The 14,270-nt window shown below is 41.7% G+C and overlaps 1 protein-coding gene across 7 annotated transcripts in view; it reads left to right on the top strand.

Annotated features, from left to right (window-relative positions):
- Positions 1-14,270, top strand: part of itpr1b (inositol 1,4,5-trisphosphate receptor, type 1b) — a 112,218-nt gene that overhangs the window by 40,240 nt on the left and 57,708 nt on the right. For all 7 annotated transcript variants that reach the window (XR_013966014.1, XM_080792516.1, XM_080792512.1 and 4 more), the window contains 18 exons: positions 223-364; positions 464-617; positions 1,114-1,307; positions 1,408-1,531; positions 1,646-1,700; positions 1,785-1,950; positions 2,481-2,648; positions 2,895-2,936; positions 3,028-3,165; positions 3,257-3,382; positions 3,677-3,877; positions 4,547-4,798; positions 5,822-5,947; positions 6,163-6,291; positions 7,832-7,952; positions 8,482-8,666; positions 11,464-11,612; positions 14,134-14,245. Coding sequence is in view for 6 of the 7 variants with exons in the window: in XM_080792516.1 (XP_080648642.1) it covers positions 223-364; positions 464-617; positions 1,114-1,307; positions 1,408-1,531; positions 1,646-1,700; positions 1,785-1,950; positions 2,481-2,648; positions 2,895-2,936; positions 3,028-3,165; positions 3,257-3,382; positions 3,677-3,877; positions 4,547-4,798; positions 5,822-5,947; positions 6,163-6,291; positions 7,832-7,952; positions 8,482-8,666; positions 11,464-11,612; positions 14,134-14,245 (2,584 nt within the window). In the remaining variant the exon portion in view is untranslated. The remainder of the gene's footprint in view (positions 1-222; positions 365-463; positions 618-1,113; positions 1,308-1,407; positions 1,532-1,645; positions 1,701-1,784; positions 1,951-2,480; positions 2,649-2,894; positions 2,937-3,027; positions 3,166-3,256; positions 3,383-3,676; positions 3,878-4,546; positions 4,799-5,821; positions 5,948-6,162; positions 6,292-7,831; positions 7,953-8,481; positions 8,667-11,463; positions 11,613-14,133; positions 14,246-14,270) is intronic.

Here is a 14,270-nt window from a genome sequence, read left to right as displayed (position 1 = left end):
ACACAGCAACTTCAAGCACCTCAAAGTGTGCTATGGCTAATATTATTATAATTAATGCATTTTTTACTATTGTAGGTATATTTAATCCATTTGTTATTGCTATTGTTGCTGCAGTCAGTGTTGAGGAACAAAAAAACAAAGCATTTTACTCTCGTGTACTCATATAAGATGTAACAAAAGTCATCTTGAACGTTTGACATAATGAATCTGTTCTTCTTATAGCTATGATAGTGATGGAACGTCCAGAGATGAGATCAAAGAGCGTTTCTCGCTCACCATGGATTTCGTGGAGAACTATCTCAGAGAAGTGGTCTCACAGAACATTCCCTTTTCTGACAAGGAGAAAAACAAGCTCACCTTTGAGGTACTAGCTTCTTTATGAAAGTGTTTGGGCAGATAAGAATTCAGTTTGGGTTTAGATTTAATGTAACTTACAGAGTCTGTGTTCTTTGTTTGATGATAGGTTGTGAACCTGGCAAGAAACCTCATCTACTTTGGTTTCTACAACTTTAGTGATCTGCTGCGACTGACTAAGATCTTACTCAACATTTTGGACTGTGTACATATCAGCACATATCACCCTGTCATCAAGATGGAGAAGGAAGATGACAACAAAGGTTAACACCCAAATCCATAGTATTAGTACTGTAGATTTCAGTGAGAAGAGGAGCTTTACTTGGTGCAGTGAGATTTAGTAGACAATTTGGCTCGATTCTCTTTTACCAAGCTTCAAAACAATATGAAATACATTGATATCTTTTCCTTCCTACTGTACATGTTTTGGCTATTCCTATTGATTATGTGGGAGAATAGCAAAGGGGGAACTGCCCCAGTTACTGTATGTATCAATTTAATTATATTTATTTATTTACCAGGGACAGTACACATCATTTAACATTTCATTTTCACATCTATGTGAAAACGTCACAATGTGAATGTATGTCATAGTGAAGACCTGTAGTGGCAAGACTGGCAGCATAATGCCACATAAAGCATTATTCTTTGGTTTGCAAACTTCTTTGCGTGTGAATAGTGAGGAAATGTTCTGTATTTCTTTGACTATATGAAGCCAAAAACATGAATGTGTGTATGGCTGTTGGTCTTTGTCTGTAGCTGGCAGTAACGTGATGAAGTCCATTCATGGAGTCGGTGAGTTGATGACCCAGGTGGTTTTGCGCGGTGGTGGCTTTCTGCACACCACACCAACTCACCAGCCAGAAGGAACTGTGGTCAAGGCCCAGACTGAGCCAGAGAGAGAAGATATCATGGTCATGGACACTAAGCTGAAGATAATTGAGATTCTACAAGTAAGTCATAGTGCATAGTAGGTTTTTCTTGGTTGTTAATGTATTTTGTTTTTAATTCTGCTTTTGATTTGATACATCTTTCTTTCTTTCTTTCTTTCAGTTCATTTTGAATGTACGTCTGGACTACCGTATCTCCTGCCTGCTCTGTATTTTCAAGAGACAGTTTGATGAAAGCAACCCACAGACTGACAACAGTGCCAGTCAAGATGGAAGCAATGTGACGGGTTAGAAGATTAACACAACACCACATCCATGATTGATATCTCTGTAATTCATTTAGCATTTCCCTCATGAACCTTTATAATGTTTATTGCTTGAATCATTTCAATTAACGACAGGAAATCTTGACTTTGAGAACATTGAGGAACAGGCGGAGGCGATCTTTGGAGGAAGGTAATTCATTACTGGTCTCATTAAGCTGAAGTGCTGCAGTCCATAGTGAGAAGCATGTCCCTGACACGTTGTCTTTCCTTTCAGCGAGGAGAACACTCCACTGGACCTAGATGACCACGGGGGCCGTACTTTCCTAAGGGTGCTGCTTCACTTGACCATGCATGACTACCCTCCTCTGGTGTCTGGAGCCCTCCAACTGCTTTTCAGGCACTTCAGCCAAAGGCAGGAGGTCCTTATGGCCTTCAAACAAGTATGCTCCAGCACCCGATGACACGTCATGTTAACATATCCTCATCCACATGCTCACTCGTCCGCTGAGTCTAAAGCCAGAATCTAACCTAAAAATATAGTGACTTGCGTAGTATTACGTAATCATTTTATTCAGGTAAAGTTTTGAACACACAAGAGCTCTTCATCAGGGTTATTTATTGTGCTAGGTCAAAATGTTATTTAAGTAAATATATAACTTACTGGGAGCAACAGTGAGCATGTCAAATTGTATGTTGCATGTTTTATTACCACAAGTACGCATTCCCATGAAACATCTTCTTAACACCCTTAAACCCTATACTTAGTTAAGCCCAAGGGCTTTATACTTGGTACAGTACGTTGCTTTTTTCCATCTACACCAAATCACTCTGCCGAAAACAACACAACGCATAGTGTTCAGTTTTGAGCTTTTTGCCTAATGTTCACCCCAGAATGAATGCAAGGGTTCATGACGTTAAGAAATTGTCCAAGATTTCTGTAAAAATAACGCCTCCTGTTCTGGAAATGTAGGTGCAGCTCCTGGTCACTAGTCAAGATGTGGAAAACTACAAGCAGATCAAGTCAGACCTGGACCAGCTGCGTTCCATCGTAGAGAAGTCTGAACTGTGGGTCTACAAGAGACAAGGAGAAGATGGGATGGATGGCGACGGACCTTCAGAGTCGGACAACAAAAAAAAGGTAAGGACTCGAAGTTGTCATTAATATTCTTTCTTGACTGGCCGACCAAAAAAGTGTCTTTATAGAAGATGCATGGTCGCAGCACACCATGATTCCTGCACTTGTTGGTGAAGCAGGAAATTAATGGTTTAGCTACATAGCATAGCCTCATCAGGGCAGTGGCAGTGCTATACAATGTGATACATTTCAATGCTTTTTCTCACTGCTTGTTTTTCTTCTAAATCTCTGGGTCGTATTGATATCCAGGGAGACTCCACCAGCAGTTACAACTACAGAGTTGTAAAGGAGGTACGGTCATTCGCATTTACTCTTATTTATTCCCTCTCATACGTCTGTGGTAACGTAACACTTCTTTAACACCCTGCCTCCTTGCGTTCAGGTCTTGCTGCGTCTTAGCAAGCTTTGTGTCCAGGAGGGGATCTCGGGGAAGAAGAGCAAGAAACAGCAGCAGAGGCTGCTGAGGAACATGGGAGCTCACAGTGTGGTGCTTGAGCTCCTGCAGATCCCCTATGAGAAGGTACCACATACCACAGACAAACGTTTAGAATGCATACAAAATAAGTGATTGGTAGTACATTATAAAAATAAATCTTCTTCTTACGCTTCAGGGCGAGGATGTCCGTATGGAGGATATCATGAAAGTGGCCCATGAGTTTTTGCAGAATTTCTGTGCAGGGAATCAGCAGAACCAAGTTCTCCTCCATAAGCACATCAATCTCTTCCTTAACCCAGGGGTAAGTATTCTATTCCTATTAAGTTATTCTAGGCTCATTTCAAAACACATGACTATTCATCTGTTTCTGTAGATAATTCCTGTACATTTGCGTGTGTGGGTGTCAGTAGCAGAATTGGCTTTGTCAGTGCCCTAAATTCATCATGAAAAGTCTATAAAATATAAATGATCCAGTCTGTTATTGGGTTTATTTTGTGTTAACCAGTAACTTCAATATTAATACTGTTATAATGGTGGATGTGTCAGTTGTTGGGGTTAAATCTGTCCCTGTCCTGGTTTGACTTTCCGCTCCCAGCTCCTGGAAGCCGTCACCATGCAGCACATCTTCATGAATAACTTCCAGCTGTGCAGTGAGATCAACGAGCGCGTGGTGCAGCACTTTGTCCACTGCACCGAGACCCACGGGCGACACGTCCAGTACCTCCGATTCCTGCAGACCATTGTCAAGGCTGAAAACAAGTTCATCAAGAGGTGTCAGGACTTTGTCATGGCCGAGGTACTGTAAGGGCTCCCTCACTCATCCCTCTCCCTCAGCCAGCCACATACATACTGTAACTGTATACTGTAACCTTCAAACCTGTTTCATCTGAACCCCTCCTCTGTAGCCAGGGTTTATATTTATATGCACAAAGCAAAACAATGGGTAAGTCAATATGTCAAGGGGCATGTAGAGAAAATAGCTGATCTACAAGCTCACAACACGTCTCAATGCGGCATGTTGTGAGCTTTTAGATGGGATATTTCTGCTTATTTTTATTTTTTGTGAAAAATAAATAACTGCTTATATACCCAGAATAGGGGCACCAGCTTGAAAGTTGTTAAAATGTACAGTATACAGTGCAAAGTACTGATATATTAAATAAAAATACAGGATATTATACAGTATGTGTGGTTGTCATAAAATCCCAAGGCACACCTGAACTGAAAAATAGGAAGAAAAAGGTGTCGAGGCATGCTGCATGGGTGCATCGGCACATACTGTAGTTTTGTTGTTTTCTTAATCAAGGAAAGGAAAGTTATAGACTTAACAGTGTTACTTGCTAATTTAAAAGGTTCATAATGCTGTTATGAACAAAAGTAACACATTTCTATTGATAAGGATGTAGTGTTACATTATAATGTTACGTGTTGATTCTAATTCTGTTACGTCTTCTCCCCCAATCAGCTGGTGAACTCCGGCGAGGATGTGCTGGTCTTCTACAACGACCGTGCCTCCTTCCAGACGCTGATTCAGATGATGCGCTCGGAGCGCGAGCGCATGGACGAGAACAGCCACCTCATGTACCACATCCACCTGGTGGAGCTGCTGGCCGTCTGCACGGAGGGCAAGAACGTCTACACGGAGATCAAGTGCAACTCGCTGCTGCCACTGGACGACATTGTACGAGTAGTCACCCATGAAGATTGTGTCCCCGAGGTACAGCATGTATGAGTCATCGTACATGAGGTTTATGTTTTACCCTTAACCACTTAATCCATTAAGACATGGGTTTTCAACAGGTGGTCCGTGGACCACTGGTGGTCCGTGGAGGTATTGCATGTGGTCCCTGACCATGCATTTAGTAATGTAGGATTTGTTTTAAATGTTCTTTCCACTAGTTGAGAAACCGTGAACTAGTGACCTGTGATGAGTCCATCCATGTCGTCATTTACTGACAAGTTGGAGTTCAAGAAGTTCAACAGGAAAAGGGAGTTAGAATCTCAAGTGCACTGGATTGTCTGGTTGAGTTGTTATTATTAGGACATTTTATACCAGTAGTAGTCAACGGTTGAGAAACAGTGGGGTGTATACACATGGGATGCATAGCAAGTGTTAACTTACAAAAGCACTAATCTTAGCCCATATCCCCAGTTCCCCACCCAACACAATAGTGGTCCCCAGGTTGATTCGAAGTCAGGGTGGTGGTCCCTGGTTCACAATCAGTTGAAAACCCCTGCATTAAGACATGAGGCAGATTCTACACATTTTAAATGGGTAGTTCTCACGTTTTTGTGCTAAGGACCACCACAATTACCGGTATATGTATTTGGCCACGGATCTGGATGTTGTCGTTGGATACGATTTCGTCCACAATTCCATGCTGTATTGATGCTGGTACCATTAGGAGAGATAACAGGCAAACGTTGACCAAAACGACAATTCTTCTACATTCTCTAATCGTATAGACGTCTTGTAAATTAAGTGATTATTATTTATTATTTAACAATAATTTAACTCTTGAGGTGTAAAATATAATATGATATATATATATATACATTTTGAGATATTTGTACTTTACTTTCCAATGTCTAATACTTTTACTTCTACTCTTACATCTCAGATCTAAATACCGGTATTGTACTTTTACTCCTCTACTTTTACTTAAGTATAAAATGTGAGTATGTATTTTCCACCACTGACATTACACTTTCTCTACAACTGTCTGCTTTCACTCTCCAGGTGAAAATTGCCTACATCAACTTCTTGAACCACTGCTATGTGGACACGGAGGTGGAGATGAAGGAGATCTACACCTCCAACCATATGTGGAAGCTGTTTGAGAACTTCCTGGTGGACATATGCAGGGTGAGCCGAGACCGAGAGGGGCCTTTTTTTTGACATTTTAAGGGGTTCAGTTAGAGCGCACCACTTTGAATTTCCATTATGAATCCCCATTGTGCCAGGCTTGAATTACCGTATTGACACGGGTTGCGTTTGACCTGTTGCCCATGTAGGATACAGGAAGTATGATCTGTTGACTGCGTGTGTCATGCTGAGTTTATTGTCTGTCCACGACCAAGGTGTGCAACAACACCAGTGACAGGAAGCACGCGGACACCACTCTGGAGGGTTACGTAACGGAGACGGTCATGAGCATCGTCACGTGTTTCTTCAGCTCGCCTTTCTCTGACCAGAGCACCAGCCTGCAGGTAAATATGAACCGCTGCAGGGCAGCGTTATTTATCACTTCACCAAGACGCAAACCTCAATGCTTATTCTTCATCTCCTGCTTCATACTGTATGTACAAGCTTAACCACTTAAGCCCCGCCTTTAGTCAACTGTACAACTGTACTTTGACCACTTTTTTCCGTCTACACCAAATCTCTTTTGCCAAAAACAGCCAATCTACAAGCTCACAGTGCGTTGCGTTTTACGACGTATTGTGAGCTTGTAGATCTGCTATTTTTGGCTAACGTTTGCTGGGTTTCAAGTGGTTAAGAAACATTTGCACATTTTTTTTGATTGACATTATGAATTATATGTTTTTGTGGTTTTATTAGTGAATCAAAATGGTCACAAACGCTGTTACAAAGAGAAAGACGTTTCATGTTGCAAATTGTTTGCATGTTCTTCTTTTGTGTAGCTGGCACGTCAAATGTATGTAAGTATAAGATTACAGCCATGTTAGTTTGCTCTCCCTGGAAGTGTTCTTTACTGGCAGACAGCGGATTCTTAGGAAATGTTGTTTTCACTAGAATCGAGCTTCATCAGCACACAGACCATGCTGCTCCCACATCAGTGGGCGAGTTGCACAAGGTTTTTGGTGCAGAGGGTGATGCAACATGGTCACATTTTGTAGGTTGGTGTCTGAAACCCTTGTGTCCTCCTGAGTTCTGTAGCCAAGTAGAGGATGTACTGTAGCCCATAGATTGTCAAAGTGTGTGTGTGTGTGTGTGTGTGTGTGTGTGTGTGTGTGTGTGTGTGTGTGTGTGTGTGTGTGTGTGTATATGTGTGTATATATAAATTCTATATCTATATTCTACTCACACACACACACTGTTTATACTGTATGTTCAAGTCTCAAATTAAAAAATGTATAGTTTTTGAAAATTGCAATCTACACGCTAATGGTGATCTACAACATCAAATCATGGGGTGATGCAATGCGAGTTTGGTGATCACCTATAATTACTATTTTCGTTTTGGTTTTTTTTCAAACCCATTTTTGCAGTTGGGGGCCACAGCCAGCGACTTGGCATGGAAGAGTTTGGGAATGGGGGCATCATCCATAGTTTTAGAACTATATAGCTATTAGCTACTGTATTGTAATAATTTTAGTAAATAGTAAATGGTTCCATTTGAATTCTTCTTCTGTAATCCTACTTCGTGAGAATTCTCCTCGGTGTATGATAATGTAACAACCTTCTTTCTCCCATGACAGGCTTCCATTTTTGGAAAGATAACTGAGGTATTTATTGTGCTGTAGGGATGATAGAGAGTTTTGGGTCACGGTGTTAGCGATGCATCAGAGGGGTCCCATGTTTTGTTGGGAATGAATGAGCACGATCATAATCAACATCACATTGTTTTTTACTGATTCAATATCTATGTATATCAATATTTTCAATGAACAAAATCAATCAAATCCAGAAAGTTGAAAGAATTTGATTGTCACCATTTGGCTTGATAAGTTCACGTTGGAGTCTTCTAATGAGTCTTCATTGCATCTCTCCTCATCCATCTTGTAGACCCGCCAGCCAGTGTTTGTTCAGCTGCTGCAGGGGGTGTTCAGGGTCTACCACTGCAACTGGCTCAACCCTGTTCAGAAGGCCTCGGTGGAAGCCTGCATTAAAGTGCTGTCAGACGTGGGTAAGACAATAAGACATGGTATTTGCAGCACACTCACCGATGGCATGAGTCTCTTCAGGAAGGTTTTTAATTATTTTATTGCCGGCTAGCAGTTAGCGTTTAAGTTCCCAGTGCCACCATACACGTTCACTTTAAGAGTCGGAGTTTGCCCGCTCCCCCCCCCCCACACACACTCACTACACACACTTTAGTATCATTGGCACAAGCACACACTGTTTACCTTTCGTCAGAAGCTTTTATATGGCGGGAGCGTCGCGGTACAAAGGCACAAATTAAATCCCAATGTGTGATTGAGGTCATACAATGTCATCGCAAACCACTCCCCCAGGTCCTTACCTGCACCCATACCTACACTTAACTACCTCTAACCTATAGTCACAACCATTTTAACATCATAAAGTACCTACTGTGAACTGAACCATCTGTAATGTGATTCCTAAACGTAACACATTTTTGTTCCATTCTAATGTTCCACGTGAAAGCGCCATGAGCTAAAAAGAAACCCTTCTCTTTCGTCCGTTCACCCCAGCTAAGTGCCGAGCCATTGCCATACCAGTGGACCTGGACAGCCAGGTGAACAACCTGTTTGTAAAATCCAATAATGTGGTGACGAAGAGCATTTTGAGCTGGAGGCTGTCTGCCAAGAACACACCCAGAAAAGAGACTGGCCTGACCTCTTCCAAGGATTATCGCAACATCATAGAGAGGCTACAGGTCAGCATTGATTGGATGTGTACACACTACTGGTAAACAACTGGTGTGGTGATCTATACTGATTATTCAAAGGGCTATATGCACACAGAATAACTCTTCCTACTTCCGGGCTGCTTCCCCTACTTCCTTCACAGGTGTTACCGATGATGCTAATTAATGCTCTATTCCATTTAGTATGCAGTGGTTCTCAAACTTTGAGAAAAGGACCCCCAACTCTGAGTGTACAAATGGAACGGGTCCATTTGGTTCTATTTGTACACTCGGAGTTACACATCCGGACGGGAGTGTTTCCAGTCAGCCAACATGACTCTTGACTGACCAGAATGGAACAGAGCTTTATGGCCCCTACACACTGTTTTAAAGTTGTCATCAGAGTCATCAGATCGTTATGTATTTCACACTGCAGGAGTCTTTTTTTTAAATAGTCTGTCATTATATCGTTGTGGCTTTCACACTAAACGACGCCGACTAGGCATCACACACTGCAAGAGTTCACCAAGATGCGATCCAGACCCGATATTCATTTGTTTTTATTTTATTCATTTTTACATCTCACGCACGTGCAGGATGCTGTGATACGAGCGCGAGACCGACACAGAGGACGCCTTTCTCTCTCTCTCTCTCTGTGCATGCCACACACACAGGAGTAGCCAGGCTACACGGCGAAATGTTTTTGACAGCGTGCCGTGTAGTGTAGCCTACGTGGGCTGCAGTGAGACAGGGCGTTAAATCTTGATTTTCATGAAATAACTCTTCGTCTCGCGCACACACACACACACACACACACACACACACACACACACACAGAGGGAGAGAGAGAGCACACAAGGTCCAAAGGTTTGCTCCGATGCGGTTTTATCAACACTATTCAAGTGAAATTAGTTGGTTATGATTTTATAGACTATTTAACAGCAACATTGGGCTATTATAGCTACTATGTACGACACAGGATAGAGATTTACCCAAAGATTGAATGTTATATATTATCATCTGATAATCTATCGATACAGTCGACACGACAGACAGACAGACAGCATTGCTGTGAGCACTGCTGTCCTGTGCTCTCATTGGCTGTAATACAGGACTTCTCTGGACGCAACCCTTTTCATACTGTACAATGTCCATTCGGTGACAGAGCCAATTATCAACCCTGCTTGATATTCAGATGCGGTCGGGAAGGCGTCGGAGGAGAGCACTTTTATCGGTGCTATATCTTCTCGCAGAGCCTTTCACACACAGCGAGCAAACCCTCGGCGATCAAAGCCCGATCTTGCGTCAGATCGCGAGTTTTGTCGGTGAGCGCCAAAAATGGGGCCCAAGTTCTTTACAAAATGGCGTGTGTGCATATAGCCCATTACTGATGAAACACCAATACTATTACCGTAGTTTGGTAAACCAGTGGTTGCAAGGTTATTGCAAGTGGGCCCCCAAATAAGTAGCATGATAATATAGCATCATTAATATTAACAATCAATTGATTGATCTATTGTTCTAAAAGTGGTCAAATGGGTGGGCCCAGGGGTCATCAACATGTCTGTACACGGACACATTTGGCAAAGACTTGGTCTTGTCCTTGGAAAATTTGAGATTTTCTGTTGTACATTATTTATAATGTTCTTAGTTTGATCATAAGACCCACTTACTGAATGTCAGTCTCCAGGTTTTCTTCAGAATATGCATGACAATTACTTATTATGCCACTAATACTAGTGGTTTTCAAATGTTTCATTTGAAGAGACTCCCTTAACTGGTCTCCATTTGAACACTCAGAGTTACAGACATATTGTGGTCATTCAGGGCTATCTATTTATGTGTTTCTGGTGCACTGTCCAGTCCACTCATGTTGTATGTCTGTGGCAAAAATGGAATGTTGACAAACACTTTTGAGATTTTCAAGTGGACCCTGACCCAGAAAAGATAGAGAACCACTGGGGTAAACAATATAAGATATGAGGGCATGACTGGTGATGCCATCTTTTGCTAATTATCTCTACAGGATGCATGAGTAACTGCTTGGTCTTACACAGCATAAACCTGAATGTCTGCACGTCCTCAATCCACCACTGATTCACACAGGGTGCTAGTCATGACAATATTGTTGCATGCTATGCGAGTTCATGGAAAATTCAACGGAAATGGAAGTTGGTCAATTCCTGAAAACTTACACAACTAACTACTGGTAAAAGATGACTCAGTTTTATTTCCGTGGAAATTCAGTGACTCTGACCTACTGTACATTCTACTGTACATTCCCCTTCGTTATGAGATGCTGCATGAAGTATAGCTGCCTGTTCCGCGCAGCTACTGTAACGCCTACATTTCATTTCGGGGGATTAATAAAATATATATCATCTCATACAGTACATAAGATATAATAGGCGTTCACAGACATAACAGGTATCGATATTTAAAAGCATATGTATTTCAGAACTAAGAAAATGAAATAAAGAATCTAAATTAGTTTATAATAAATATGACGTCTATACAACATTTGTTTTTATTAGATTTCCAACAAGCTGGAAATATTTTGAGCATTTCCATAATAAGCAGATATTTTATTAGATACGTATATTTTAAGAACGAGAGCTTTGTTTTAACTACAGTGTATTTCTAATCCGACCTGCCATCGTAATGTCGTATTACTTCTGCATTCTGAGCTAAACAAAGCTCTTATTCTTAAAATCCATCCATACACGCACACACACACAGTTACACACAGTACTGTACTTAACTAATATACAGTGAATTTAAGCTGTCATTTATGTCATTTCTCTGTTGTTACATTGTCTCTTACAAGGACATTGTGTCAGCACTGGAGGACCGGCTGAGGCCTCTGGTCCAAGCGGAACTGTCCGTGCTGGTGGACGTTCTCCATCGGCCAGAGCTGCTCTTCCCTGAGAACACGGATGCCCGCAGGAAGTGTGAGAGTGGAGGATTCATTTCAAAGTAAGCCAGAGCCACCCACAACCTGTGTTAAAGTCATCTTCCTCCTTGCTAAGCTAAATAGGCTAGTTGGAATTTTCTGGTCACTGGGATTCTTTTTGTTTTATTGCAGAGTTTGTTATGGATCTAAACATAATAATAATAATACAACTTTATTTGTAATGCACCTTTCATGAAATGCAACTCAAAGTGCTTTACAGAAAAAAACATTAAAATAATAGCAGTAATGCAATACAGTGAGGACATGAATAACAAGGAAAATATTAACTAAAAGCAAGAGTGTAGAAGTAGGTCTTGAGCTAATAGTTGGAACCCAATAGTTGATATTGATAATCGGATCCAGAAGCCCCATTGTCTCATGCTGTAGTAGACCTACACATAATCGATGGGAGGACATGGGCTTTTGGCTGCACAAGTTTGAATCTTATTTGATTTCATAACATCGTTTGCTGTTTGACATAATTTGTGCAGGACGTCAGGTAATGCTGTCTCTAACCTACTGTACGTCTTTGAACATTAATCATTTGTATCTGCAATAGGCATACCTGTTGTGATCATTTTTATAATGAAAGCCACTGGTTGCAGTCTGTAACCAGCCGAACTGAACATGTTCATGTTCATGTTCAGTAACATTTAGAATACATACAGTATATTGTTGGTATTGCTTAAGTACCAGCTCTGAGACTGGGAGGTCGGGTTCGATACCCGGTGGTCATCCCAAAGGCGCCGAAAAATAGGACCCAGTGTCTCCCTGCTTACCCCAATCAGAATTCAGCACCAAGGGTTGGATAGTCCCTGCGACATGTGTCATGTCCTTGTGCGACATGTGCTTGTACGTCAAGCTGCCTCATGCTACAGAAACAGGAGATCCTGCCCCATGGGCCTCATGGCTCGGCAAGGCATACTTTATTGCATAAGTAAAAATCTGAGTAGCCTATTCTTGCACTGAAATATGATAGCTATCATCTCACAATAATAACTTCTGGACATTATGAGTACCGGTACCTAGCCAGGCTTTGATTAATCGATTAATTAATACTTTATTAACAGTTGGCAACAGCCAACCAAGAAGGCCTTTTTGTTTGGCGTCTGTCCACAAACGGAACATAAATGTATCTGTTGGAACATTCATTTTTGTTATTGTTGTCAGTTGGAACCAATCCATCTACAGTATCTATGTACAGTACACGTCATGTAGATAGCACATGTGCAGTAAACGAGCAGGGTGTGCCGGTACAGGTCTTATTGCAATCACATGTTTTACACGAGTACAGTAAGCGCATACTCTCACACAAAAGCTTTGTCAGGATGTGTTGTGGCTGATAAGAGCTAATATTGGATTACAGTAGGTCCCAGCTGGCTACCTTGAGCAGGTGTTGTGTCACTATGGGGATTAGCCTTCTACTCAAGGCTGCCATGGTGGATTAAGGTGTGGAGATGCACGTGAAGCTACTGTACGCTGCTGCAACTGCTGCTCTGACTCATGCTAACATTGTCCAGTTCCAGGGAAGAACTGGATAACAATGAGCTATGTTACAATGCTCTTGATAGGAGTGCACGTTTCATTGGCTTCAAAGTTATCCCAAGGCATTTGGTGAGGGTGAGGAACAGACACAAAAGTGGGAATACTGGGACTAGGAAGGTATTAGTACACTGTAAGATCAGTGTTAATTTAACATTTGCTATCTGTTTCTGTTATCAATGGATAAGTTAACAATAAGGATTTATACTGTGTTAGCTGTACATACTGGCACATTTACCAAGCCCCAGCAGCAGAAATAGGGTATTATCATTTCCCCAAATTTTGTTGACGTTGCATGGTCAGGCCTGGATTAATGATACAGGCTTTAGGGCCTGCAGACCAGGGTACCAAACTCAAACGCATAGTCAAAGATTCCCAAAAAACAGACTATTGCAACTTTGCAAGTATCTGTGCTGAAATACTGTCCGGTCGCTGGTCGAAATAGTTTTCATTTTATTTTTTTAATATTTTTTTTTATCCCACAATTTTGTAACCCATTTTTCACCCCTGTGTCAATTATCTAATGTGATCCTGGTCTCTACACACCCTCCGCCAACCTAGTCCCCATATATGGGGGACATGGGGAGAGCAACGGACTTGAACTCATGCTTCCTTCATGCCTGAGGGTCCAAGATGCTCCTTTACACCTGACAGGGGGGAGTTTCCCTGGTTGGACGTAGCACGTGCAAGGAACACGTTATTCCAACCGGTTCCTTTTCCCTCCATCAGGCAGTTTAGAGACCAGGATTACTGCATGTTTTTCGAACCCAGGACCTTCTAGCTGTGAGGCGACGGCGAAATCGTTTTTAAATGTGTCACCTAACTCTCCTCGGTGCAGGCAGCAGGCATAATAATGGTGTAATAAATAATGTAATAATATCCTAAGCTTTTTAGCTTAACTACTTTTCTCTCAATGGTAGCTTTGCTGTAGATCGAGCCTAGGAAATTAAACAAAAAAAAACAATAAAATAAACGTTAACCTTCTTTCTCTTTCTTGCACAGGCTGATTAAACACACCAAGCAGTTACTGGAGGAGAATGAGGAGCGTCTCTGTATCAAAGTATTGCAGACCCTCAGGGAAATGATGACCAAAGACCGAGGATATGGTCAGAAGGTATATCCTGTTCCTGTCCTGCATC

This window comes from Protomyctophum bolini, assembly GCF_963924005.1.
Source record: "Protomyctophum bolini genome assembly, chromosome: 2".
Taxonomy (NCBI): Eukaryota; Metazoa; Chordata; class Actinopteri; order Myctophiformes; family Myctophidae; genus Protomyctophum; species Protomyctophum bolini.
The sequence above is the reverse complement of the archived record's forward strand: the minus strand, read 5'-3'. Positions and strand labels throughout refer to the sequence as shown.